General features: G+C 48.1%; 1 protein-coding gene across 1 annotated transcript; it reads left to right on the plus strand.

Annotated features, from left to right (window-relative positions):
• The first annotated feature begins 7,319 nt into the window (after positions 1–7,319).
• LOC6594793 (tachykinin-like peptides receptor 99D) lies at positions 7,320–23,415 on the plus strand. Its single transcript, XM_002020438.2, has 10 exons — positions 7,320–7,774; positions 13,804–14,102; positions 16,203–16,438; positions 18,990–19,164; positions 19,853–20,068; positions 20,797–20,947; positions 21,074–21,270; positions 22,082–22,221; positions 22,285–22,350; positions 22,426–23,415. The coding sequence occupies exons 2-10, from the start codon at positions 13,921–13,923 to the stop codon at positions 22,656–22,658; spliced, it is 1,596 nt and encodes a 531-aa protein (XP_002020474.1). The 5' UTR covers positions 7,320–7,774; positions 13,804–13,920; the 3' UTR covers positions 22,659–23,415.
• The last annotated feature ends 1,312 nt before the right edge of the window (positions 23,416–24,727 follow it).

The raw sequence follows: 24,727 nt of genomic DNA on the forward strand, positions 1-24,727 counted from the left end.
TGTAGAAAGGCGCTCCACCTTGGCAGGTAGACAAGGTCACGGTGGCCGGGCCCCGATAATGTATTGACTTTAAGTCTCCCAAATCCCTGCAAGAAAAGAGAGGCCTTCGACCCGGCAGGCATTTGCATATTTAATGCCCGGGGAACATTTTTCATACGCATTTTTGATCCATATCTAAAAATCAAGGCGGCAAAACAACTCAAACTTTTGTCAAGGGAAAAGGCAACAAGCTGCCAAAAGTTGATGTATTCGTGCACCCTCGAAAGCCCTCGGAAACACGCCCACACCGACACCCACACCCACACCCATCCAAGGCTGACACATTGGATGATGTCTTCTTCTGCCAAGTGCTAGGCAAGTTTTGCATTTTTCCAGGCCAGGACAGGCCAGGACAGGCCAGGCCAGTCCAACGAGGTGTGAAATTGAAATTCGCATCCTTGTGGCATACAAAGCAGGAGTCGTGTACTCGTCGAACATTCTACATTTATTATAATTACAATGGATATTTGTGGGCAGCACAAAGGCTGAAACAGACGGCACAGAGGGCGGTCCTTGGCCACCACTCACCAGGCAATTGGCCACAGGAGGGGTTGGGCTCTGGGGTTTGCCTGATTAGGACCACGGACTATGGCACTTAATCTCCATTAAGTTTGCTCGATAAACTGTTTGCCTTTGTGGCTGCATTGCCATTGACGAGTTGGAAATCAATTAAAATCTATTGACCTGCAAACACAGGCCACAAAATGCGGAAATAACAAAAGGTGTGCACCACATTGAGGCACAATGTGCATGTTCGTTCCACACTGCACTGCGGTGTGGAGTGGTGTCTGTGTGATATGCAAATTAGGAGGATTTGTTGTGGGAGTGTAGCATAAATTATCGAGCATTCTGCGGGGCTTACAACCGCATAATTGAATTAATAATGGACTAAATTGCAATATAAATTAGCTGCTCTAAAGGTTGTCTGAGGACGGAAGTCGTCAATGGCGACCAGAACGGAAGTTTATGGCCGTACATTACACGGCGAGCAGTCGTTATGAAATTACGACTAATTTTCGCCAAGTTTTCTCCCCCCTGAAACCCCAAAGCCCCAAGCCCCGACTCCACGCTGTCTATTGTGGGATCCTTCGAATTAATATGCAAATCAACTGGAAAGTGCTCGAAATGGGGCGCCAAGCACTCTCATGAATATGCAGCACGAGTATTCAATAAATGCCCGCTTTATGCCACCCCCCCCGAAAATTCTAGCCGCCCCCCGAATCCCATTAGCGCGATGTTAAAGCGACACAGCGGCAGTGCCCCCCTTTAAAGGCGCCATCCCCACCCGTATCGCCATCCGCATCCGCATCCGAAACAAGCAATGGATACACTCGCCCTCAAAGAGACATCTGTGCACCCGACACACCCGACACACCCGGTGCGCCACGAGCCACGAGGACCAACGAAATTAACTTGTGAGTGACTTTTGACATGGCTGCAGGAGCAGACGCCGATAAGTAGGCAAGACCCCATCCAGCCAGCAGGAGCCGAGACCCAGAGCCCCAGAGACCCAGAGCTCTGTGGGAAACAGAAGAGAAACAATTTTCAACATCACACACGACGCTTGGAATGCGGAATGTTGAATGCTGTTGCTGGGTGGCATGCGGCGACACTTACATAACTTTCGGTTAAGGTAGTCCGACCTGTCGAAGGCGCTGTCGATGGCGCTGTCGATGGCGTGACATGTGCAAATCCGGATGAGGACGAAACGTTTCGTTTGACATCTCGTTGAAACAAATACAATTCTGGTGGGAGGGAAGGCATCATTTCACTTCATGCAGAGTCAGATCTGAGTCACGGCCGTGCTCGTAAAAGTTCATAAGTTTATTCCCAAAAGGAGGGGATAGACTGAAGACAGGACACAGGACGCAGGACGCAGGACACAGGAGAAGTGGCTAGGCAGCGTCTGCCGTCGTGGAGTCCTTTTAATAAGCATAAATTCTGTCTGCGGCAAGCCTCTCTTCGCTTCCCTTCTCTTCTCTGAGTGTTTGCCTAACTGGCCGCGAAAAATTACATTAGCCGCCAGCAGAAGTTGCACGTTTTTGTGGGGCAGGCAGAAGCAGATTTGAGGCAGATTATCTTGGCAGAATCGGGCAGCATTCATTTGAACGGATGCTGGAAGTCCAGATAGGGACTCTTCCAGCGTCGGAGAAGGGTTTGACACGGCTCGGGCCTTTTCCAAATGGCATTAATGAGCAGGCACTGTTTCTACATCATTTTTTCTGCGACCCATGAGACCCCAAACAAAAATGTATAAATTTCGCTGGCACCCGAAGTGCCTGAAGTTTTCTCGCGGAAACCCTGGTGCCTGTCATATGCCGCTCCATAATATTACGGGCACTTCATCTATGTGGAGGCAGAGCCTACCTTTCGGCTGATTACAATGTGGGATAATGGACTCTCGACTTGCACTTGTATTCCCTGCTCGCTAATAAGCCAGCAGCCAGATGCAAAGGGTATGAAATATTCAACTCTACGAACATTTTCCGGGTTTTTGCCACTTTTTGATTGTCGCGACTTTGAGTGCCCCGTTGTCGCTGTTGCAATGACATTAAATTATTCCAAGGTGAATTACCATATTGTCAGGATAAGGGCCCTCGGTCTAGACCGGCTCCTGAAAGGCCTCCTAGGATGGCCTCCTACGAGTATGCTGTATCGAGGCGACGAGGCACAAGGCACAAGCAACAAGGCATTTGCTTGGCAAAATATTCTCAAATATTGCGTATCCCCATCCCTACATTTTTCCTCATCTCGCTGCTGCTGCTGTGCGATGTAGCGCAATTTGTTCAATATTATCCCTTTAAATTCCTGGTCCTGCACCCTTCCTGGGAAGGCAAATTGCTTGGCTTGGGCTTGGCGGGCTTCCTTATTAAGTCGAGGAGCGGCAGAAAGATTGTAACCCATACCCATACCCCATACTCTTTATCAATTTTTTTGTCTTTCCTTTCTTCGGATTCGCAGGATGGAGGGATCCTGTTGGCCCACATTCACGCTCGACTTAATTTGATACAAGGACTAAGCAGGGAATGGGATAGCCTGGCTGGGGATGCTTCATTATGGGATCCACTAAATAAATATATAAACTCTTAATTTTTCTGAGCGCTTCTGTGACACCGGCGAGAACTTTGCCCAAAAGTTGCCTCCAGTGTCCGACTCGAGGATTTTCTTTTTGAAGAAAGGATACAGCAAACAGAAGTCCAAAAATCGGCATAGATGCTGCCTCCATCCTTCCACCTCCTCCTGTCATTAAAGATTTTCATCTCAGGATCCCAGAAAATTAAACTGTGATAAAGCTGTCTGTCTTCACGTTGATGGCGACAAGCACCGCACTTGAAATGACATTTTCTAGGTTTACGAAAATGTGTCGCTAACGGAAGGAAGTCTTTTCCCTTCCTGCTTCTTTCTTGGCCAAACAAATTTTACTTATTTTCCTTAGCCTCTTGGAGGAGAGTCGAGAGCCCGTGGGGCATTCCTCAGGACAGGGGCAGGGGCAGGGGCAGGGACAGGCAGAGCCAAGCCGCGGACAAAGACAAAGTTTTATTGCTGGCCAATTGGATCCCCCATTCCCCCAACCCAAGTGCTGTCGCTTTCGCTGTCGCTGTCGCCGTCGCCATTGTGGTTACAAGTTGTATTTTTATTGAAAAGCTGATTTTTATGGCGCACAAAATATTTTTATGTGCAGTCGCCGAAACTACTGCCGTGTTCCTCCACTCTACTCCACTCTACTCCACTCTACTCCACTCAGGGTCGTGTTGGCTGTGGGCTGTGGAGTCCTTTGCCTGGTTACGCAGCAGTGGCTTTCGATTAGGGGCCTTTGTGGAAATGCAAAGAGTCTTTAAGCAAATTAAGTTTGCTGCTTCAGGCAGTCAGATTAGATTGGAACAGCTCCAACTACTCAGAGTCTCTGATTTCGTCCCAGGAGTGGGAGGCAGTTGCAGGAGATGTGATTACCTCTAAGCACGATTCTCTTTACGAAATTACAGACACCGCAATCCAAGCTCCCACTCAAACCACTCAACCCAATCCCCATCCCATCGCAGCCCTTTCTGCCTTGTTCTGCACACAATCTGAATTCGAATCAAAGTTTTTTGGAACAACAAACCATTTGCTGGCGATGTTTTACATACTGTTCGCCACCTCTGTGTCCCTCTCCTCCTTGGGGCTCACATTGTTTCGCATTCGGAAACTTTGCACTTCAATTTGTGGAACATGCATGCAAATAACGAGCGGCAGTCTGGAGAGGAACGGCCCTCCCCCCAGGATCAGGCTAGGGGTTGCCCCCACGCCCTACACTGCAGAAAGCAAAGGGCAGGCAGGTGTGCCTCGTTCGAGATTCGTGGTAGTCACAGTTGCAGACCTCTGTGGAAGAAGCCAATTCCCATTGATTTGGCGGCCTGGCACATGGGTCTGCTTTGCAGACGGTGTGGAGGGGAGATGGTTGATTAGATTCTTAGCTGGCGGGGCCCCTGATAAATGGCGGCTGTTTAAAATGTGTGTGTGTGCGTCTGGCAGTTGTATGATTTAAGAGTTCAAAGTTCAAGTGGTCCCTGGTCTGGTCGGGTCTGGTCTGGTATGGCCTGATCTGGGAGAGCAACAAGTGGGACTGTTTAAAAGGCCAAAAAAGTCTGCAGGATGGACTGGACGGGGACACATGATTAACATAGATTCAGGAATTGTTTCAGCACAAGGACAAGGGCAGGAACGAGGACTGTGATCCAACTAAGTAATGCCTTTCAATTTGGGAGTCTGCAAAATGTACTACCACTACGAGACGGTACCTTCATATTTCAACGGAACGGATCCCCGGGCACACATGCGAGCAAAAAGTTTTCCCCCTTCCCCCTTCCCCCATCCTCCCATCCTCCCACCCTCCCATTCTCCATTTCTTAGTTGATTTGCTGCTCTTTTTCTCTGTTTCTGCTTCTGCTTCTGTTTCTTTTGCTTTTTGTATTTGCTTTTGCTTTTACGAGGCAGCTGTCTAATGTAGCCGAAGAAAAAACAAAGAAAGGAACTCTGTGTTTCATGGAGATTTAACTTTCCCCTAATGAAGCAGCACCAGGAGCAGCAGCAACAAAAAACTCGGCAAACGAGAGGCAGGTCCCCATCATCGGCATCGTCATCGTCAGCTCCATTCCCATCCCCATCCCCATTCCCATCCCCAACGTCTCCTTCTCCTTGAGAGTCGCATATTTTAATAAAGTTTTGGCTTTATGAAACTTATGTTTGCATTTTGTTCTCCATAAATTAGAGGCAGGTGGTGCGCCCCTCCGCAGCCTCGAGTGACACCTGAGACCAATGAAATTTTATTACTTGACCCGGGGACTTGACTCCTCTAAGCCGTGCAGCGGAAAGTGTGCAAAGCATTTCACAAAAAAGGAGCCAAAGAGCACCTACTTTAATTGGGGGAAATGCGGTTGGCTGAGTGGAAATTAAAATATGACCATATGCGGAAACAAAGGGCCGGTCCGGTGCCAGGGCCAGTGCAAATCCAATTTTGAAGCCGCCCTTCGCTTCGCTAATTGCCGCGAAATACTCATGCATAAACTGCTGGCCCTACCGCAGAAATGCGGATTGGAGGATGGGAGCCGTGCATGCACCGTACTATGCACACATATATATATTAGAATATATATTTTAAAGGGCATCGTGGCGAGCCTCACGGTGGGTGCCAATAAGTTTGGGCCACTGCCGGCTTCTACTACACGCAACAGCAATTTGGCCTCGGGGGGAGGCAGGGATGGGACGGATGGACGCCCTGAATTGATTACATGACCCCGGTTAAGTGAATTTCCACTGTGCAGCGCGGTTTTCCCAATTTATCCATCACTTTAACAATGACAGGGTCCTGCCAACAGCCACCCAACCACCCAACGAACCATCAGGCATCAGGCATCAGCCAACGGCCAACTGCCAACAGCCAACAGGCAACAGCCAAATGACATGCACTTAAAAACAGCGGGACGCGCAACAAGATACGTTTCGTATGGAAAATGAAAATGGAAATTTTTTTAAACAGAGCCCACAGGCCGCCGCCGCGCCGGACAGTCGTTGTGGTCATCAATCAAAAAACGGAGTGCCATACTGCCACTCCGAGGCAGGGCTTGTATTTAGCCAAATATACATTTTCGCCCGCATTATAGTCTGTTGACAAACAAATTATCATTTGGGGGCCGCAGGGTGGGTGCCGGAGCCGGAGCCGGAGTCGGAGCCGGGCTTAGCGTTGATTAAATAGGGTCATCAGCAGGGCACTGGCACTGGCACTGGCACTGGTGTGGCACTGGCACTGGCAATGGCACTGGTAACGAGCGAGACTTGCAGATAGTTAATGATGCCCAGCTGGTCGGGATATTGCAGGATCCCCCTTGCTCCCCTCTCTTCTCGTAAGCTGGCCATAACGATTATGAATGTCGCCTCCGAAGGATACTGGCCCGGCCACTAGGTGTGGCCAAGTGCACGTCGGACCCCGACAGAGACCCTGAATGATTGATTGGACATTGATGCATTCTGTTTTTTCGGAGAGACGCCGTGGAATGCCATTCCGGGCAGCACATTAACCCATCAAAGTCGGCAAATCCGATCCGGCAGCAACTATTTTTGATGTGTTGCTTACTTAACGCATATTTCCGATCCCGATCCGGATCCGCATCCCAGCCAGCATCCAGCCGTCCAGCCGTCCAGCCAGCTGGTGTCTGGTGTGAAAGAGTGAAGTCGTTCGGCAACAAACAAAGAGCAACAAACATAGCCATTTCGGGGGCTGCACGTGCCGCACCAGTGCCTCAATCGTCTCCGTGAAGATTGTTTACGAATGGCCGTATGAAAACAGAGAGAAAGAGAAAGAAGGAGAGAGTGGACGAAGCGGAGGCCCAAAGAGGGCAGAGCGCAGGCGTTGAACCGGCTGGCTGGCTCTTAAGCAGCTCGGCAACACTGGCCGAGGCGCCTAGGCGGTTACATTTCGGATTTGGGCAACCGTTTTAACGGATTCCAAATGCAAATTTGCATGAAAATTCGGAGAATTTCACATGCAAGCTCTGACAAAGGAAAACCCTTTTAATCAGACCCTTTTTTCTTTCTCCGACATGCAACAAGCGGCATCAGCATCAGCACCAGCCCTTGGGGACTCTGGTGGGTGGCGGTGGCATGCCCCCCTCACTCTTCCACCAGTGGCTGTCTCACTGATACTAGCTGACACAGCCTCAGCGTTGAGCACTCCGTGCGGCAGTCAGTTCAACGGCAGACTCGCGCGCGAACAGTTCGAAAAGACGACGACGTCCGCTTCGCCTCGTTTTGCTTCGCGTTGTGTGGCAGTGTGGCAGGTCGAAAATGAAATGAAAATGTTGCGAAAATGCTGAGAAAATGCCGGCGGCATAGCCTGATCCGTATCGTAATTGAATTCGTGGCAGTGGATTTAAAATAAAATTGAATTTTGTGAAACACAAATAACCACGCAGCATCGGTATTGGCATCGGCATCGGCAGCAGCAGCAGCAGCGGCAACGGCATCGAATAGCAAAAACAATAAACTAGTCGTTAAACGTGAATATACAAATTGGTGTTTTGTTTAAAACTAATAGACATAAACAATAAGCACCGAATCGCAGATCTGCAGACCTGCAGATCCCCCGAAAAAGAGGGAATTTATTTTTAAATACAATTCCATTGTTTCCAGTGGGAGATATTGCTCATACGCCTCATTGGCATAGTCAAAGCAGAGACCAGAAGCTGTCGTTGTTCCCCTGGTAAGCTTTTCCCACCACTCATAATTGAATATTTTGCCAGCACATTTGCTCAGCACTCTACAGACCATGTTTATAGTTTTTCCCACATCCCACAGCCCACAGCCAGAAGCCAGTAAAAATTGGCAGTAACCGGCAGCCAGCGGCAAGCGGCTGAGCGGCAGAGCGGCAGAGCGGCGGCGGCTAAAAGTTTCTCGACATTTTTGCTTGGCAAATAATTAATTAAATGCTAACTATTACCTGAAACTGCCAACTACTAACTGCTGACAACTTTGTGTGGCGGCTGCTGGAGCCCCGTGCTCAACTTAATTATATTCCTGGCCTAATCAAGCGATTAAACCAAATTTTGAGGGCCTATTGGCAGGATTGTTTCAAGGGGTTCCACTCCAGGCGACGATTGAAGCATCATCGGGTTTCAGGATGCCATTCAAGCGAGAAATAGTTGCGCCAATAACCAGCAATTAATACGCTCAATTGGGTTTGCCTTTGGCCCACTTTAAGGGTCTATCTGCTGTCTGATCTCCTCGATCCTTTGGTTCCCCCTGCCGGATTGCTGCTAATTAATTTGCTCGGATTCCAATCAGTGCTCTTTTGGTGCATAATTGTGCGAGTAATTTAAGCGATTTTCCCCATCGAGATGCCGCCAGAGCGATAATAATTTTAATTAATAATTTACTCACATCTCTTGCCCCAGTCGGTGCACATCACATCAAGCTGGACTCTGAGGAAGGGCAAAGGTTCCCTTAATAGTTTTTACGCGTCACGAATCCCATAACTCGATCAGAGACGACTCTGCCCCAACTTGTGCTGCGTATAAATATTTAATGTCAACTATTATTAGACGGCAGCAGAGCATTATCTTTCGGGTTGCGGGCAGGGGCTCTGTGAGTGGAGTGCTTTGATGGATAAATGGTTCTAAATGGACGCATCCGCAGCTCGGATTCGGGCCGGAGCCTGGGAGTCGCACGAGCCGCTCCAAATGGTCAGCTGAGCAAACTGAAATCCTTTCAGCGCGAATCGTCCTCCCCCTCCATTCGCATTAGTGCGTATAAGCTGGAGGGGAGCATCCAAAGGCCATTAGTTGGACTGAGCCTGGAGCTTCGTAGTTGGCCCAAAACCAAACCAAAAACTGTCCTTAAAGGTTCAGACAGGCGTGAACGAACTTGGATCTTTAAACGAATCGAATCGAGACGAAACGAAACGAATGTGAATGCGAATGCGAATAAGTAAGAAGTAAGAAGTGAATGCCGTGAGTGCTGGTCCTGTCCTGCCACTGGCCTGTCCTCTTCACTGTGCTGTCATGCATCAAAACATTTAATTAAATTGAAACCGATGCGGCATCCGTACCAAGTCAAGGATGGGCGGTCCTGGTGGGTGTGGGGTGCACGAAGGAGTCTCCAGCTGGACATCAAGCTTACTTCCCTACGAGTATCGCATCTCCGCTCGGTATGAATTTAAATGAAGGCCATCCTAAACAACTCTGTGAATCATGTGCATATTTTAGCGGCTGGCCCTCACTTTACTGCGGAGTCTCTCTCTCTTCTGTAACTTCAGCAGCCCATGCACTGTCCACTATCCACTGTCCACTTCAATGGGAAGAGTCAGGGTGCGGATCGGGAAAGGGAGTTTCTCTGGGGGTCTTCCCATTAAAGACCTCGGGGCCGGTGCCGGTGCCGATTCCAGTGCCCGTGCCGCTGCCTGTCTTTTGTCGTCTGTCTCCGCTTTGTTCCTCAATTTACACATAATTGCAATAAATTGACTGAAGTGGGTGTCGGCGGAGGGGCGGGGCGAAGGGCGAACATTATTGTGGTCTGTAGTCTGATGTTCCCTCCCCCCTTCGTGGAGCAAGTGTGAAAGTGCAAGCGGCGATTTGCCTCGTCTGGCGTGTTGTTCGAGTCAATTTCGGTTTTGTATGCACGGCACACAAGTACCGTAATACCGGCGGGGAGCGGGTGCCTCTCCTGCCCGACCTCTGATAAGATAAGACATTGGAATAGCTTTGAAATGTTTCTTCGTTTCGGTTTTTGTGTGTACTTCTCACTCCCCCAGCCCCACTCACCTGGTAGCTTATGTTTATGCCCGGTGCTGGTAATTGGTAATGGTAATACCTAGAATGGCAATTGGCAATGGTACAACAGGTCGTATGAGTGCTGCGAACTATTCCTCCTCCCGTGCTGGTGCGGCTTTTGTGGCTTCGTTATGTGCTGGGGGATCCCATAATGCTTACGATATGAGCACAACTGGTCTCTGGTCTGGTCAATTTATGCAGAGGATGCCCGTGTTCACTCTCCTGCTCTTCCTTTCGTTGCTTGTGTCTTAAAGATACTCGGACTTAAAGCGAAATACTGCACGATACAAGGAAGCCACGTAGATAACGCAGGGACTTCGAGTCGGCCCCACGTTTCACGGCATCCGGCAGCTGATGAGCAGAAAAGCCTAATTGCCACAAAGAAGCACAAACGAGTGACCTTTGGAGTGCTGCTCCAGCCATACTTTTCAGGCACTTAACATTCCCCGTTCGAAGATTCAGATTCAATTTCAAATATTTCTACTGCAAACACGCAAACAATTGGCAGCGGAAAACGCTTCAGCAATTAAATTTGCAGAAACAGAAACAGAAGCAGCCAGCATCTTGTCCTGCCCCAACAGTGGGGCACACAATGTACGAGTATTTGCCCACGGCTCTTCATGGAAATCTCCATGTTTGTGTCTTTGTGTGGGTACTTTTATCACCCATCCCATGCCGATTTATTTATATATTAGATGTGTTTTTTTAATTTGTGTGAATGTTGTTGTTCTTGGGTTTGGTTGTTTTTGGATTTTGTTTTTCAAGGTGCGAAAGAAGAAATAAACTCGTAAATGAATTGCTTGCTAGGAGCGAGGCATGGGAGCACCGGCAGTATGAGGCACGGGGCATGGGGAGCATGGAGCTCATTAAACAATCATTTTGATGAATTCTGCTCCCACTGTTCGCTGCTGTAGAATCTGGCTCTGGATGAGCTGGAGGCTGGGGGCTGCAGGCTGGAGGCTGGTGGCTAGAGGCTGGAGGATGGAGGATGGGGGCGAATTTCGCCAATTTGCAGCCCCATAGACTCGTACTTTATGCTCATTTTATTTCGTAATTGTTGTTCCGTATATGGTTCCGTGAGTGGGTGCTTGTGGGGGGGAATTAAAAACGCTCGTTTAAGCCCGCTGAAAGGCGTTGGTAATTACGATTCAAGTTCGCTTCCATGTGGTTGGGGGTTGGGGCCAGGCTCAGACACAGAACCAACCAATGCGCCGGGTAATGCTGCTTATGGCGTTCCGTTTTATTGTGAGCTCTCCAGCTGTAGCTCTAGTCCCGGCCAAGTCGAAGGAGGGAGGGCCTTGTTCGGGTTTTTGTTTTATAATAAATTGTTTTAGAAATTCACTGCCTCGGCCTCGGCCTTGTCCTGGCTGGCAGGAAGTGAAAGTGTACTACATATACGCTATACGCTATATACTGTTTGCTGTATGCTGGCCGAAAGTAGACCGCCGAGTCGCCGTGGCAGGGGTAGCAGGTCCTAGGACAGCTCTTATTGACATACATATGTTGCGGCACATACTTACGCGTCCATGGAGACGCGCTATGGTTGCTGCTGCCACACCCTAAGTCCAAGACCAAGGCTTGGCCGGGCCCCCCACCCCGCCCTGTACTTGACTTGTCAAAGACACACAATAAAGAGGGAGAGAGGGAGGGGGAGAAGCTTTTATTCTCGGTCGTAATGAATGCCGAATGTGCTTTCCCTGCTCCTGGCTCAAATAAATATCTGCAGCGTTTTCCGAAGAACTAAAAGGTCGCGTAGGCCAAAGCCAAGTATCTCGTACTTTTCGAGCGTTATCAATATTTTTAGACTCTGATGCCCCTCGTCATTTCCCCTGTCACGGCAAGCTGGTCCGCGATTCAGGAGTACCCTCCTGGGGATATTTCCAGTGAAAGCCGATGTGTTGTAGCAGCCACTCGGCGGCTCCTCAACTATTTTAACCGCGTGCGAGCTGTGAGATAAAGATTTCGAAACAGAGAAAGAGAAAGAAATAGCAAAACAGTCCGAGGAGAAGCTGACAAAGAGCCAGACAAATTCATTTAAACTTTACAGCTCCCACAGCCACGGTCGTGGCACAACACAACGTGGCGTATACGTACTCCGGCCAGAGTGGAGTCCAGGCCCTGCCCAGAGCCCAGCCAGTGGCCTACTGTATCAGCACTTTTCAACGCTTTGTATCATGGAACGTGACAGTTTGGCCATTTTTCAAGTTCACTGAAATTCTAGGCACAAAAAATGCGAGTGTAATTTTTTGCGATTATTGAAAGAAAACGCAATTTGAACGGCCATCAGTCACAAAGGACCCGCCCAGTCCAGCCCAGAGCGTCCGCTGCCAGGCTGCCGGGCATTTCGCTATTTTGGCAAATATTTGTGCACATTGTACGGCTTACCCTTCCCCTACCCTGCTAGGCTTTTGGGGCTGGGGCTGGGGCTGGCGCTGGCGATGGTACTGGAACTGGGGGTCGTGGTCGCCCCATGTCCCACTCGGAGACTGCCGGAGCGATCTGCCAATTATAGCGGACATTCCTTTTGAAGATTGTTTACATTTCATTAAGAGTGCATCGTCGTTGCACCAGCCCCTAGGATGGCCCCAGCCCCTTCCCCTACCACTGCTCACTCCCTGGGAGAATTATTATTAATTTGTTTGTGGCATATGCTTTGTGTATTTAGTAATCATTTTCAGAGTAGACATATTGCCGGCAATTGATTTCTGGCCCGCCGTGCCGCGCCACGGCTTGGTGTTTGTTTAATAGCTGTCGATGATGCCTCTTCTGCTCTTCTTCTATTCCTCTCTTGGGCGTTGCAGCTGCAGGCTTTGTGGCTCGTACTCGTAGGTGTTGATTTTGAGTATTGACTGGACGCATGATGGACGGCTCTTTCCGTGTTTCCTTTGTTCTTTTGCTCTGGCAGTAAGTAGTTGCAGATTCTGTGCGGTGCTCTTCCAAACATAATGAAAATGCCTCAAAAATGAGTACAACTCAGGGCCCAGGGCTTCGTTGAACTTCAAGGGGCCCTCGGACAGCACTGCTCTTGCAATTACGAGTGTCTTGACCTGGCAGAGACATTCCTCTGTCATAATTGAAGGACAACCAGGCGAGTACTCAGGACAGACCATACACTTGTAAAGGAAACTTTTTTTTGCAGCTTTTGGACAGTATTTTGTAACAAAAATATAAGTGGCTTCAAAATAAGTTCTAGAGAAACGTGCTTTTCTATTAAAAAAGTTGGGGAGAGTGTGGAGTATGCAGAGTAAATTGAATTAAATCATTGAATAACCGAGCCAGATCTGTGGGGTTCCAGAGAAAGGATCCTTTTAAAAATGTGAAAGGTGAACGTACCTTGAAAAAAATACTTGTAGATGGAATTTAATCTGGCTCTGGGGATGCATTAGCTTCAGGAATGAATTACATTTATTGCCCCTCTGTTTGTTCAATACTGCGGCGACAATCCTCATCGCGAAACCGAATATCTGTCGGAACAACCTCCCATTCAATCAATAAAAACTCTCACCTGGAGCATGTCTAAGCCCCGAAAATGGCCTGTACTTTTAATAGTGGCCTCATCAACAGCTAAACATTTTGTGGTACTTTTTCCGCTTTGAGGAGAGTCGGTCCTAAGCCAGACAATTCAAAGAACTAGCAAACAAACCGCAAGAAACTTCTCTGGAAGGTCATGGGACAGGCCGCAAATGAGACAAGGAGGAGGATGAGGCCAGGGCAGGGCAGGGCAGGGGTGAGGGGCTTGGAAGTCAGGTCCACAAAGGAAAAGAATCGAAATCGATATTGAAAGCCTACGAGCACGTAGAGGGAGCCGAGCCTCGAAAAACTTTTGAATCAAATGAGTATCAAAAGATTACTTTCAAGCAACAAAGAAACAACAGAGGAAACGAAACAAATAGATTTTAAAATAAAATAAAATAAAAGAAAACATTTAAGAAATTAAGTGAAATTAAGTCTTGTGTCCTTTCAGGTTCCGAAGCTGGTAAATGGAAAACAAATAGGAGAACCGAAAAAAGGACACGCAACATTAGCTAAGCACACACATCACACACAGGATACAGGGTACAAAGAACAATACGTCCGGAGAATGATGGAAAGCCACAGCGGAGCCGGAACCGGGGTGGAGGACTCTCCGGACACTGAGATCAACTGGAGTAACTGGAGCACACCCGCCGTCATGCTGTACAACGCCATGAGCAGTGTCACGCCCGTCCCCGACTTCAGCCAGGACTTTGGTCTGCCCAGCAACGCCTACAATCTCAGCCAAACGTAAGTTGAGCCTTTGACCCCCCCTGCTAATGCCTAATTATGACACACAACTCAATTAATTCCCACACATGCGCCCCCCTCCCCCCACCGGAGGGAGGGGAAGCAAAGCCCATAAATTCGTGGAGCTCGTGCCTCTCCGCTTCGCCTCTGTACGAGTTTTACGAGTGCGAGTGCGAGTTCGAGTGCGAGTATGCATCTCTAATGATGCCTTCATTGCGCCATTCAATCATTCATTCAGACACATCCGCTTGCTCCCTCCAGTCCCAATCGCAGTCCCAATCGCAGTCTCCGTGCCAGGCTCTTTATTTCCGTTTCAAATACGCTGGAGAGGCACGCGGAAAGCAGAGACTCGTAGCATTCAGGAAAACATACTATACACAGAAGAGGAATAGGTTCCATACTTGATCCAGCCTTGGGCTGTTTGTCGGCTCGTCTCCCAGCAACGTCTCCAGGCTGCAAAAAAAACGCCGACAGTTCTTATGCATAGACCATGGCCTCCCCTCCCCCCACCAAATTACTGCAGTAAAATCCGCTGCAGACTCGACTCGACTCGGCTCGGGCTGTGGCTGTGGCTGTGGCATTCAGAGTCAGATAATTATTATGCCATGACTGCGTTTGACGCATCGAAAATACATTTTCCGAGTGGCTTTTCTGTGTTTTTTTGTCGTATTTTTTGAGACTCTGAGGCTCTGTCCTCAATCCTGTAATAACAGCCCCAAGTATCATTTGCTGTTTCTACTGCTGCCTATTCTTTGCCTTTTTCGAACTGCCTGTTTGTTTGCTTCTGATTCATGGGAAAATAAAGAAGGGAAAAACTAAACAAAAGCTGACCGCTTCAATAAAACGAAGCTCATATACCCTATCCTTTCCTACTAAGTTCCGAGGCTTCATTGTCCACGGAATCGAGTAGATTTGATTATGAAATTTTGATATTCCCATGGTATCATTGTATTATCAGTTTCTCTAAGCAAATAGTATACCCTTTGCCCTCTTTCAATGCGATATTTAAACCTCGAAAGCAGGCCCATCAACATTTCGTTTTGTCATTGTTTGCCATGGCATGAATTGCCGCCGGAGGCTGCATGAATGGGTCTCCCTTCTCGCTCTGCGTAGGCTTTTCTCCTTCCCTTCTGGAAACCCATAAAAACAAATCAATAATCCTCTTTGCAGCGGGCCCTTAAACAAATGGGAACTTATGTAGTAAATCCCCAGCAGTTCGTCATGTGAGGAAAGGGCTCTGCTCTGCCCCGCTCTGTAAAGTGAGAATTACTTATGTGAGCACTTTTTTAATTGCTCTGAAGAGCGAAAGCAAACTCTAATGACTCACCGGAGCTGGTGCTGGCCTGGTCCTGGTCGTGGTCCTGGCCTGGCCTGGCTTGACAGTTATGGGCCTTCTTCAACACAATACGTGCATATTAAATGACATCGCCAGGGCCCTCCCTCTCCGTCTTCCCGTTGTACAAAGATGTATATAGTATGTCCAATAAAGACCGACTAGCGGACTAGCGGACTAAAGGGCTATCGGGGGCTGCAGGACGGAGTTGAGTTGGCGCCACAGAAATCCTTTCCCTCCTGCGGCTGGTCCACGCTCCACGCGCCATGCTCCTGGGCCGTGCTCCATTTCCTTGCCGTCTATTCAAACACTTTCGTAGATGTGAACCTAAATAAACAAGCCGCCGAGGCACAGGCACACGAAATATTAAAAAGATGACGACAACAGCAGCAGCCGATGGGCTCCAGCACAGCTTCCCTGCCTACCTTCCTTCCTCTGCAGCTCCAGCACCCTCAATGTTTTATGTGGCAGACGGCGATGCAGAGAAACACGGATTTGTCAACGCACGCACAATTACACATGCTTAATAGCGACAACATCCTGGAATCCACGATCCTAGCACACACAAACCCCAGCCCGCACACTCATTCTCTTGGTTACATAGACACATCACATCACCGCCCACTTGGCAGTCGTTTAGGGCGAAGCGGTGGGACGACATGAAACATAACACACACTTAATCTCGATGTCACTAATTCCCCATTGTTCCTCCATCCTCCGTTCTCCGTGCTCCATGGCTCCATGGCTCCTCCCTCCCTCCCTCCAGTTTGCAGACTCCGACGGGCCTGCCATCCTCCGAGGCTCCCAACGGGGAAGGGAACGAGGCGGCGGCGGCAATGGAGACAGCCGGCTCGTTTGCATTCGTGATGCCCTGGTGGCGTCAGATCCTGTGGAGCATACTCTTTGGCGGCATGGTCATTGTGGCAACAGGCGGCAACCTAATTGTTGTATGGATTGTGATGACCACCAAGCGCATGCGAACAGTCACCAACTATTTCATAGGTGAGTACGTTGCGCTATGTTACGTTACGTGGCCAGGCACGTGGGCAAACATTGCGTATACGCAATGCAAATATCACGCATACGACTGCGGGTGTTTCCCTCTGGCCAAACACCGCAATCGACCCAAATCATTAACGCTCCCTCTTCATTACTGCAGCCCTTCATTCAACAGCACTGATTGTGTCGTTAATTATCTCTGCTTTTGTATTTTCATGATTCGCATTTGTATCTTTTTTGGTTAAATTTAATCTGTTTAAGCTGCAGCTGTACCCTAGGTCCAATTAGGTGCACTGCTCCTTGGGGGACATTACCTTTCAACGCTTCATTTAGGGCTAAGTGCCTGCAGGGGAACTTAAGAAAACTACCAAACATTTGGCCATGTTGAGGTGGGGGGCGGGGCAGCTATGATGTCATTAATTTTAATATCCTCTGCCTCGAGCCAGGCAGTACAATCAAGCCATCAAGTTTGCCTGTTAAGATTGCAATGGCCTTTAATAATTGAATCTCTCGTTCAGTCACGTCTCGGAGTGCATTTTGCAGTGTCAGGTGGCCCTTGGGATCCACAGGAATGTTCATTTTGAGTTGAGCGACAATTTTAATAATTCAAATGCCTGCTCTGACACACAAACTTTTTGACTCTTCGGAAGAGAAGTGTGTGTGTGTGTTTGTGTGTGTGTTTGTGTGTGCCAACTTTCTGCAGGAGTGCATAATCGTGATAACGACATTAAGAGCATTATGATGCAGTCAAGGATGCCTCCTGGGTGTCGGTAAACTTTCCTGATGGACATACACTATGCACACAATACACAATACACACTACACCCAGGCACAAATGTACATTCGATTGCACGCAGCATATCATACCATACTCGTACATATCTGCATATTGTACGCTGTAGGAGGCAGTGCAGTTGCAGGGTCGAAACCATTAGAGGGCTAGAAGACGGAAAAAGTGCACAAAAGCATGGCAAAAACAATGGCTAAGCCCCTCCCCCCTTGGCCTGCGTGTCCTCCCAGTCCCCCCAGTCCTCCCAGTCCTGTGTCCAAGATCAAAATCAAACAATGGAAAAGGCAAAGTGGATGCTCGGCCAGCCCCTGCTCCGGCTCGGGCCTGCCTCTGGCGTCTACCCCTAGCATCGGTAATCGGATGCCGGCTCTTTCAGTAATGATTATTATCATTATTATGTAAACTACGTAAATGCCCGTTGAGCTCGAAGGCTTTGGCAGGGCTTTCCATGATGAATTTGCATTTATAAATACTTACTTACACATCACATCGGCGCCAATCATTATTATTGCTAACAAGTTCTGACGTTTTAATCATTTCGGGAGCACGAAAATTGTACATTCACATCACAATCATTTGAAGCACCTCCAGAGGGCCATATTGTGGGCGGCTGTGGGGGCAGTGGGTGGCTGTGGGGGGCTGATAATCTTCTTTGGGTTCATTATCAATGCGTATTTGCATCTTTTGTTTGAGTTTGGCGAGCAGAAAAGAGTATTTGGAGCCACGCCAGAGTCGCCTGACTTTCCGACTGAAGGAAGACAATGCTTGAAAGTTGTGTAAATATTTATAGAAAAATTATAAGGAACGCCCAGCTGGCAGCTGCAAGCAGATTTTAATACTTAATTATTTGCCATTAATTAGTTTTTGGAACTGAGAGTATTTTCGGTGTAGTGTAGTCATGGAATTTTATCTGTCGGCGGATCGACGGAACGGGGCGGCATAGCTGAAAAGTTTCCTTTTGTTATTAATTAAAATGAGGCTGAATCGATATTTGGCTACGTGGCGTGGCCACAGGCCCCTCCCGGGTACCCACAACCAGAGGAGATCGAGTAGGGTAGGTCGTTTGTTCGAAATTCGAATGCGACACGTCGCGACGTGTCGTGGGCGGCAGAGAGAAGAATAGCTAGAAAATGGAACATGGAAGGTGGAACTTGGAGGGTGGAACATGGAACATGGAACATGGAACATGGAACACGGGGCTAATGTTCAGCAGAGAACATTTGTTTTATTGTTTGTGCTGTTGTTCTTCGTGTGTTCTTTGTCGCCTTATCTTCGGGGAGATAATGAAAAGTAAACAAAGGCGAAGACACTTTCCCTTTCTTCGTTTTTCCTATCACTTTCTGCTGTTCTGTGGCCGCTGTGACTGCTGATTCATTAGCATGTGAATCGTTACACGGCATGCAAATGGAACACAATAAAAAGTATATCAAGCAATGAATGATGGACCCAACGGATGCGAATGCGGATGCGGATGCGGATACGGATGGACATGGACCCTTGATTGCCATTCAGCTGTCAGGCAAACAAATATGGCTGGCTCCCACTCAAGGGGAACTGGCAGTAAAGGTGAAAGTGCACTTTATGCCCCACTAATTACAAATGTACAACGCATAAATAACGACCAAAGGTGTGTCCTTCCTGGCTCCAGCCCCCTGCAATTAGAAATGTTCTTTGTCGTTCCTTTTTTGTTTTTTTTCCTTGTCCCATAACTTGCTTAGGCAGAGTTTCTGATTTGGCTCTTTTCGGTGCTTCCATTTCCGCCAGTGAATCTCTCCATTGCGGACGCGATGGTCTCGAGTCTGAACGTAACCTTCAACTACTACTACATGCTGGACAGCGACTGGCCCTTCGGCGAGCTCTACTGCAAAATCTCGCAGTTCATCGCCATGCTGAGCATCTGCGCCTCGGTCTTCACCCTCATGGCCATCTCCATCGACAGGTGAGTGGATACCCAAACAAAAACCCATACCCATGCCCCTACCCCCCCGACATGCCGACAAAGGACGGCAACTTATGAATACTTCAGGGGACGCGCTTCATCCCAGACAGACCCATATCAATCACGACTTCAAGTGCTCTAAATATGATAGATTTCCGTCTGAGAGCCGATGTATGTCTGTCTATTTGCATATAACCTATTCAGTTCAGGGAGATTTTTCCTGCCAGCATAAACGATTGCCTGTCAAAAAAGGCAAATCCCAAACAAAACGGAATCCAGAGAAATTAATCTATTGGAAAATCCATTGGAGGCATCCCCATTCGTATTGATCTAATAGAGCTGTATGGCAACCAATTATTTAGAGCCTATTACTCGTTACTTGTTGTAGATTGTTGTTGTATCCTAGTCCGCATCCGCACTTAATGGTCCTTGATCTGATGAGGAGCCTCCACATTCCACATTGCAGCCCGAAAAGTGAAGGGATTAATTTAATTTTGTGTTGGGGCCTGCCGCTAAATTGCATTTTACGGAGTTTTTTCGGGGTCTGTAATCAGCTTACGGCTTCCGGGTCGCTCGTTCGCTGCCAAAAGTTTCAGAATGGATAGGGGAGGATGTTCAGGGACGTGTTCCCCCTTTTATTGTATTAAAAATGGCGCTCCACTGCATTGCTTTTGTTTTTTTCCTCCAGATACGTGGCCATTATGCGGCCGCTGCAGCCCCGGATGAGCAAGCGATGCAATTTGGCCATTGCAGCGGTCATCTGGCTGGCCTCCACACTCATCTCCTGCCCCATGATGATCTTCTACAAGACCGAGGAGGTGCCTGTCAAGGGCCAGAGCCCACGGACTGTCTGCTACCCGGAATGGCCGGACGGTCAGACCAACCATTCCATGCTGGAGTACATGTGAGTATTCCATCAAGAAATCAATCCAGGTAGAGACACAGGAAACAAGGGGGAGTCCCCATCACTGAGGGAAAATTTACGAGCATAGGGGCTTTTCAGTGACATGTTTCCCTCAATCCCACAATCCCACAATCCCACGGGGGAACACACAAGTCAAGAACAGTACTGGACTGGACAGGGTACATAGCTCTTCCCGAAACGAAGGTGCATGGACGGCAATCAGAGACTGCAACATTGGATCTCCGGATGGCATCCGCGGATAGGAGATAGAAGTCGTAAAAGCGGACATTTCGAATGTCAGTTTCGCAGTGAGTTGACAAACGAAACAGCCAAAACCCGAGGCAACCAGCCAACCCACCAACTGACATAAAAAACAGGCGACATAGAGGCGGAACAGAGTTCGGGCTAACAGGATGGAGCACAGGGGGAGGGGGGCATATGAAACGTGTTGCTTTTTACAGCCATTTTGTACGGCAATTTGGTTGAAGCGCTCACTGTATCCTGTCGGTGTGTCCTGTGTGTGCTGTGTGTCCTGTGTGTCCTGTCTGTCCCACATGCAAGGCCATTAATTTTAGATTCACTCCAAATTGCTACTTACTCAATAAACCAACTCATAACAACAATGTACCATAGACCCATAGATACTAAACGGCATAAAAGCATTGCCTGACCAATTTAAAGGATTGTAACCACTATCTGTGTGACTTCTGCTCTGCTCCTTCGTTTAGCTACAACATACTCATCATGATACTCACCTACATTCTGCCCATTGTGTCCATGACGGTCACCTACTCTCGCGTGGGCATCGAGCTGTGGGGCTCCAAGACCATCGGCGAGTGCACGCCCAGGCAAACGGAAAACGTCCGCAGCAAACGGCGGGTGAGAGCTATGAATTATGAATCCTTGTGTACTTAATATTAAACTTAGCTTCTATCAGTTGATTTTGCATTTATTTGGAGCTTCTTTAAGTGGCACAGCATATATATTTACTCATTTTCTGCTTAGGTGGTGAAAATGATGATTGTGGTCGTGCTGATATTCGCCATTTGCTGGCTGCCCTTCCACAGCTACTTCATCGTCACGTCCTGCTACCCGGCCATCACCGAGGCGCCCTTCATCCAGGAACTTTATTTGGCCATATACTGGCTGGCCATGAGCAACTCCATGTATAATCCCATTATTTACTGCTGGATGAATTCGCGGTGAGTACGCTGCGGCACCACAAATTATGTCATTTGCAGTTGAATTCGCATCAGGACGGGGCCCTCAGCTAAGTTTCTTTTGGGGGGCATCCCAGCAAGGGAGCCGCCGACAGATAAGTTGATTGGTTGGCTCTCGATTTTGCCCTGCTTGAAATTAAGTACAGTACTTGCTGTGCTGGCAGTCTGTACATTCTGTACAGCCCTGCTGGCGTCAATGAACCCCAATGCACGCTTCCAATAAACATAGTTTGCTAATCCACGACACCGAACCGATGGATATTCATATCCCAACGAAAAATAACACAAAATGTCAACGCGGATGTGTACAAATTGACTGTTGGCTGTTCACGCGCCAGTGTCCGTGTCCGGGTCCGTATCCGTGTGCGTATCCGGGAAAACGTAACGATTGCAATTAATTTCGCTCAGTCAGCGGATATCTGACTATGGGTGGAGTGGTTCGATGTCCTGAAAAGGGGACAGGGAAGGGCCAGGACCGCAGCCAGAGCCAGTCCATTGACGGAGCCCCTTATGCAAATGACAGAGGACAAGGACAGTGGAGGTGTTTGTTAATTTATACGGCGGTACGCGCTACTCATAGGGTCTATAAATTGTAATCTAAAGAGCTCGCGAGTAACCTGTCGCTCGATCTACTGGAGCGACGACGAACGCTAGAACGCTAGAACGGAAGCGGAAATAGATAATCGAGGAGCCCCGCCACGCCCTGCGCATAAAATTGAGTTTTATTTACATTCCGTTTTGTAGGTATTCTGCAGGTTCCAGCTTGTAGTGTATATTTTCACTGTCTTTGCAGCTTTCGGTACGGGTTCAAGATGGTCTTTCGTTGGTGCCTGTTTGTGCGGGTGGGCGCGGACTCCCTCAACCGAAGGGATAACCTGACTTCGCGGTACTCCTGCTCCGGCTCGCCAGATCACAATCGCATCAAGCGCAATGGTAAGCATTCGGAGGGCGGCCAAGAGCCTAATGGCAGGGCTAATGAGTTCCATATGTCGATAGATACACAGAAGTCGATACTTTACACCTGCCCCAGCTCACCGAAGTCGCATCGAATTTCCCATTGTGGTGAGAGAAGCGCCCTCTCATGGTTTTCGATGAGCGCCCACGACTTAATTATGTTCTTTACTCATTTGCTCCCAGGAGTTCTCCGCAATGCGCCGCTGCGATCCAGCCAGCAGCATGAGGTCCTGCACCGCCACTCGGCGCCAGCGGAGCACCTGAGCCTGAGCCACACCAACAGCAACAGCAACAGGAAGCGAATGCCATACCAGCAGGAGCTGCAGCACCGCTGGACCGGACAGAGCAGTGGTGCCTCTAATACCAGCAGTTCCGCCTTGGCAATGGAAGGTCAGACCACTCAGCTGCTCTCCTGACAGCCGGTTGGCCTGACCCCGACGAACCCGACAAACCCGACGATGCCGATGGAAAGCGTTGAGATGCAGATGCAGACACAGATAGTCTCCTCATCGCCCTACAACAATAACTATAGAGGCGCCAACCTGGGAGGCCGGACTGGGCCAGGGACAGGGTCAGGGAATGGCAATGATGCAGCCGATGACAAAACCTGGCTATAAGCTTACTTTATTTAGGTCTCGAATTTATACTTTTAGCAGGTCAAAGCCAAACAGAAATATTGTATATCCTCCTTATACATACCACAGACAGTACCACAATATAACCCCAGCACTGCGACCGCCCATTGCACATATCATACGTAAATCGGTGGATTTTCATTTAACAGCACTACTTAAAAAAAGCTCTTTTGAAATCTGAAGACTATTTCATCAGCAGGAAGGATACATCAAACTAAAGAGTCGAAAAAGTAAGAGTCCCCATATTTTGTTTGTTTTTAAGGTGTAAATACTGTACTGGTTCCTCGAGTTTCCATTTCACTCGTCCCAATTCCAATTCCAATCCAGTCTAATCGCAATCCCAATCCCATCAATCCGCTTTAAGCTGCCGTCTTAAGCTGTACAAAATATGTAATGAAGTAATCAACCTACGAGTGCGAGTACGAGTGCGTGTTCGAGTGCGAGTACGAGTACGAGTACGAGTGCGAGTATGTTCATGTAAATATAAATGTCTGAATGTAAACCTCTTTGCGAATAAAACGACTTGCTATTTATGAAATATTAAAAGCGTTTGATTCCGTTTTGTTTTGTGGTGCAAACATTTTAAACTGCCAACAGCTTTAAGAGGAGAGGAGTCCTCTATGCTTAGCCTCAGCCTCAGCCTCATTCTCATTCCTTGTTTATTTAAGTATTCCATCTATATTATATACGAGTATTTTTGGTGTGTGGAATCTTTGGGAGAGTTGGGAGGCCTGGCCTAGAGTTGGAAACCCATCTGACAAATGTACAAAGTCCCCAGTGAGTGTGCAATACGAGTACATATGTATTTAAATATGAATAATCCGACTGCCAAGGGCGGTCCTTTCCCTCCCCTTACCGTTTCCTTCCCCTTTCTGCATCAGTGTCAAAACATATTTGAAATATGTTGAATATGTACATATCTACGTAGGGTGCGGTGCCTTCGAATGTTTATTCGTAGAACTCCCTTCGAGCAACAGCTATGCTATCTATGCTGCTTGCTGGCGTATCAATTTTTGATAAGTAACCATTTTAGGAGAAATTGCATTTGATTTTTGTATTTTATTTATGTGTGCTTTATGTGTGCGCACCACTTGAACGCCCGCCAATCCTCCCGTGTATATGGCTCATAGCATGTGTTGTTAATTTTCCACTGTTTCAATCTTATAAGCTATGAATAATTCGTTGTGTTTCCATTTTCCATTCTCCGTTGCGTGTATGTCCTTTTTGCAATAATCGTCGCAAATCCCGCAGTGACGTGCCTTCAAATCACCCGAGGCCTGTTTTAGTAATATTGGATTCAGCGGAAGTCACATGAAATTGTGCTTTGGCCAGATTTGTGCATAAATACTTACATGCCATTCCATTCCATTTTATTCCGCATGTGAACAAACATTCAGGACACTCGTAAATGGAAGCCAGAGCCAGAGCCATAGCCAGAGCCGTAGCCAGAGCCGTAGCCAGAGCTCTTATGGCAGCACTTCCTCGAAGAACCCCCACGTATCCTTCACTAAGTAGAAGGCGAAGCTGCCATAATGCATTAGTTGGTGGCCCTCAACGAATACCAATGCGTATGGTATACAAATGGTTGTAGAAGTAATGCTGTTTAAGCTCATTTCAATTTCACTGCACAAAAAGCATTTTAAATGCAGGTCATTAGGCCTGCCTGTCCGCCTGCCTGTCGCATTCGAATGGAAATCGGTTGCATCTATTGAATTTCATTAATGCATAGGCATAGCTGTTGAAGGATGCATTTTAATTGGACAGCAAATGGTTCTGAAAGGGACTACTAAATTATATGAAAGCCCACTTTTAGGAGCAGAACACAGTGCTCTTATACACACATTGTACAT

Source organism: Drosophila persimilis, unplaced genomic scaffold (genome assembly GCF_003286085.1).
Source record: "Drosophila persimilis strain 14011-0111.01,24,50 unplaced genomic scaffold, DperRS2 tig00000000-arrow-pilon, whole genome shotgun sequence".
NCBI lineage: Eukaryota > Metazoa > Arthropoda > Insecta > Diptera > Drosophilidae > Drosophila > Drosophila persimilis.

Coding starts and splice junctions, on each gene's coding strand:
- LOC6594793 (XM_002020438.2), top strand. CDS start 13,921: ATGATGGAAAGCCACAGCGGAGCCGGAACCGGGGTGGAGGACTCTCCG. Junction 22,222..22,284: donor CAATCGCATCAAGCGCAATG/GTAAGCATTCGG, acceptor ATATGTCGATAG/ATACACAGAAGTCGATACTT. Junction 22,351..22,425: donor GCATCGAATTTCCCATTGTG/GTGAGAGAAGCG, acceptor ATTTGCTCCCAG/GAGTTCTCCGCAATGCGCCG.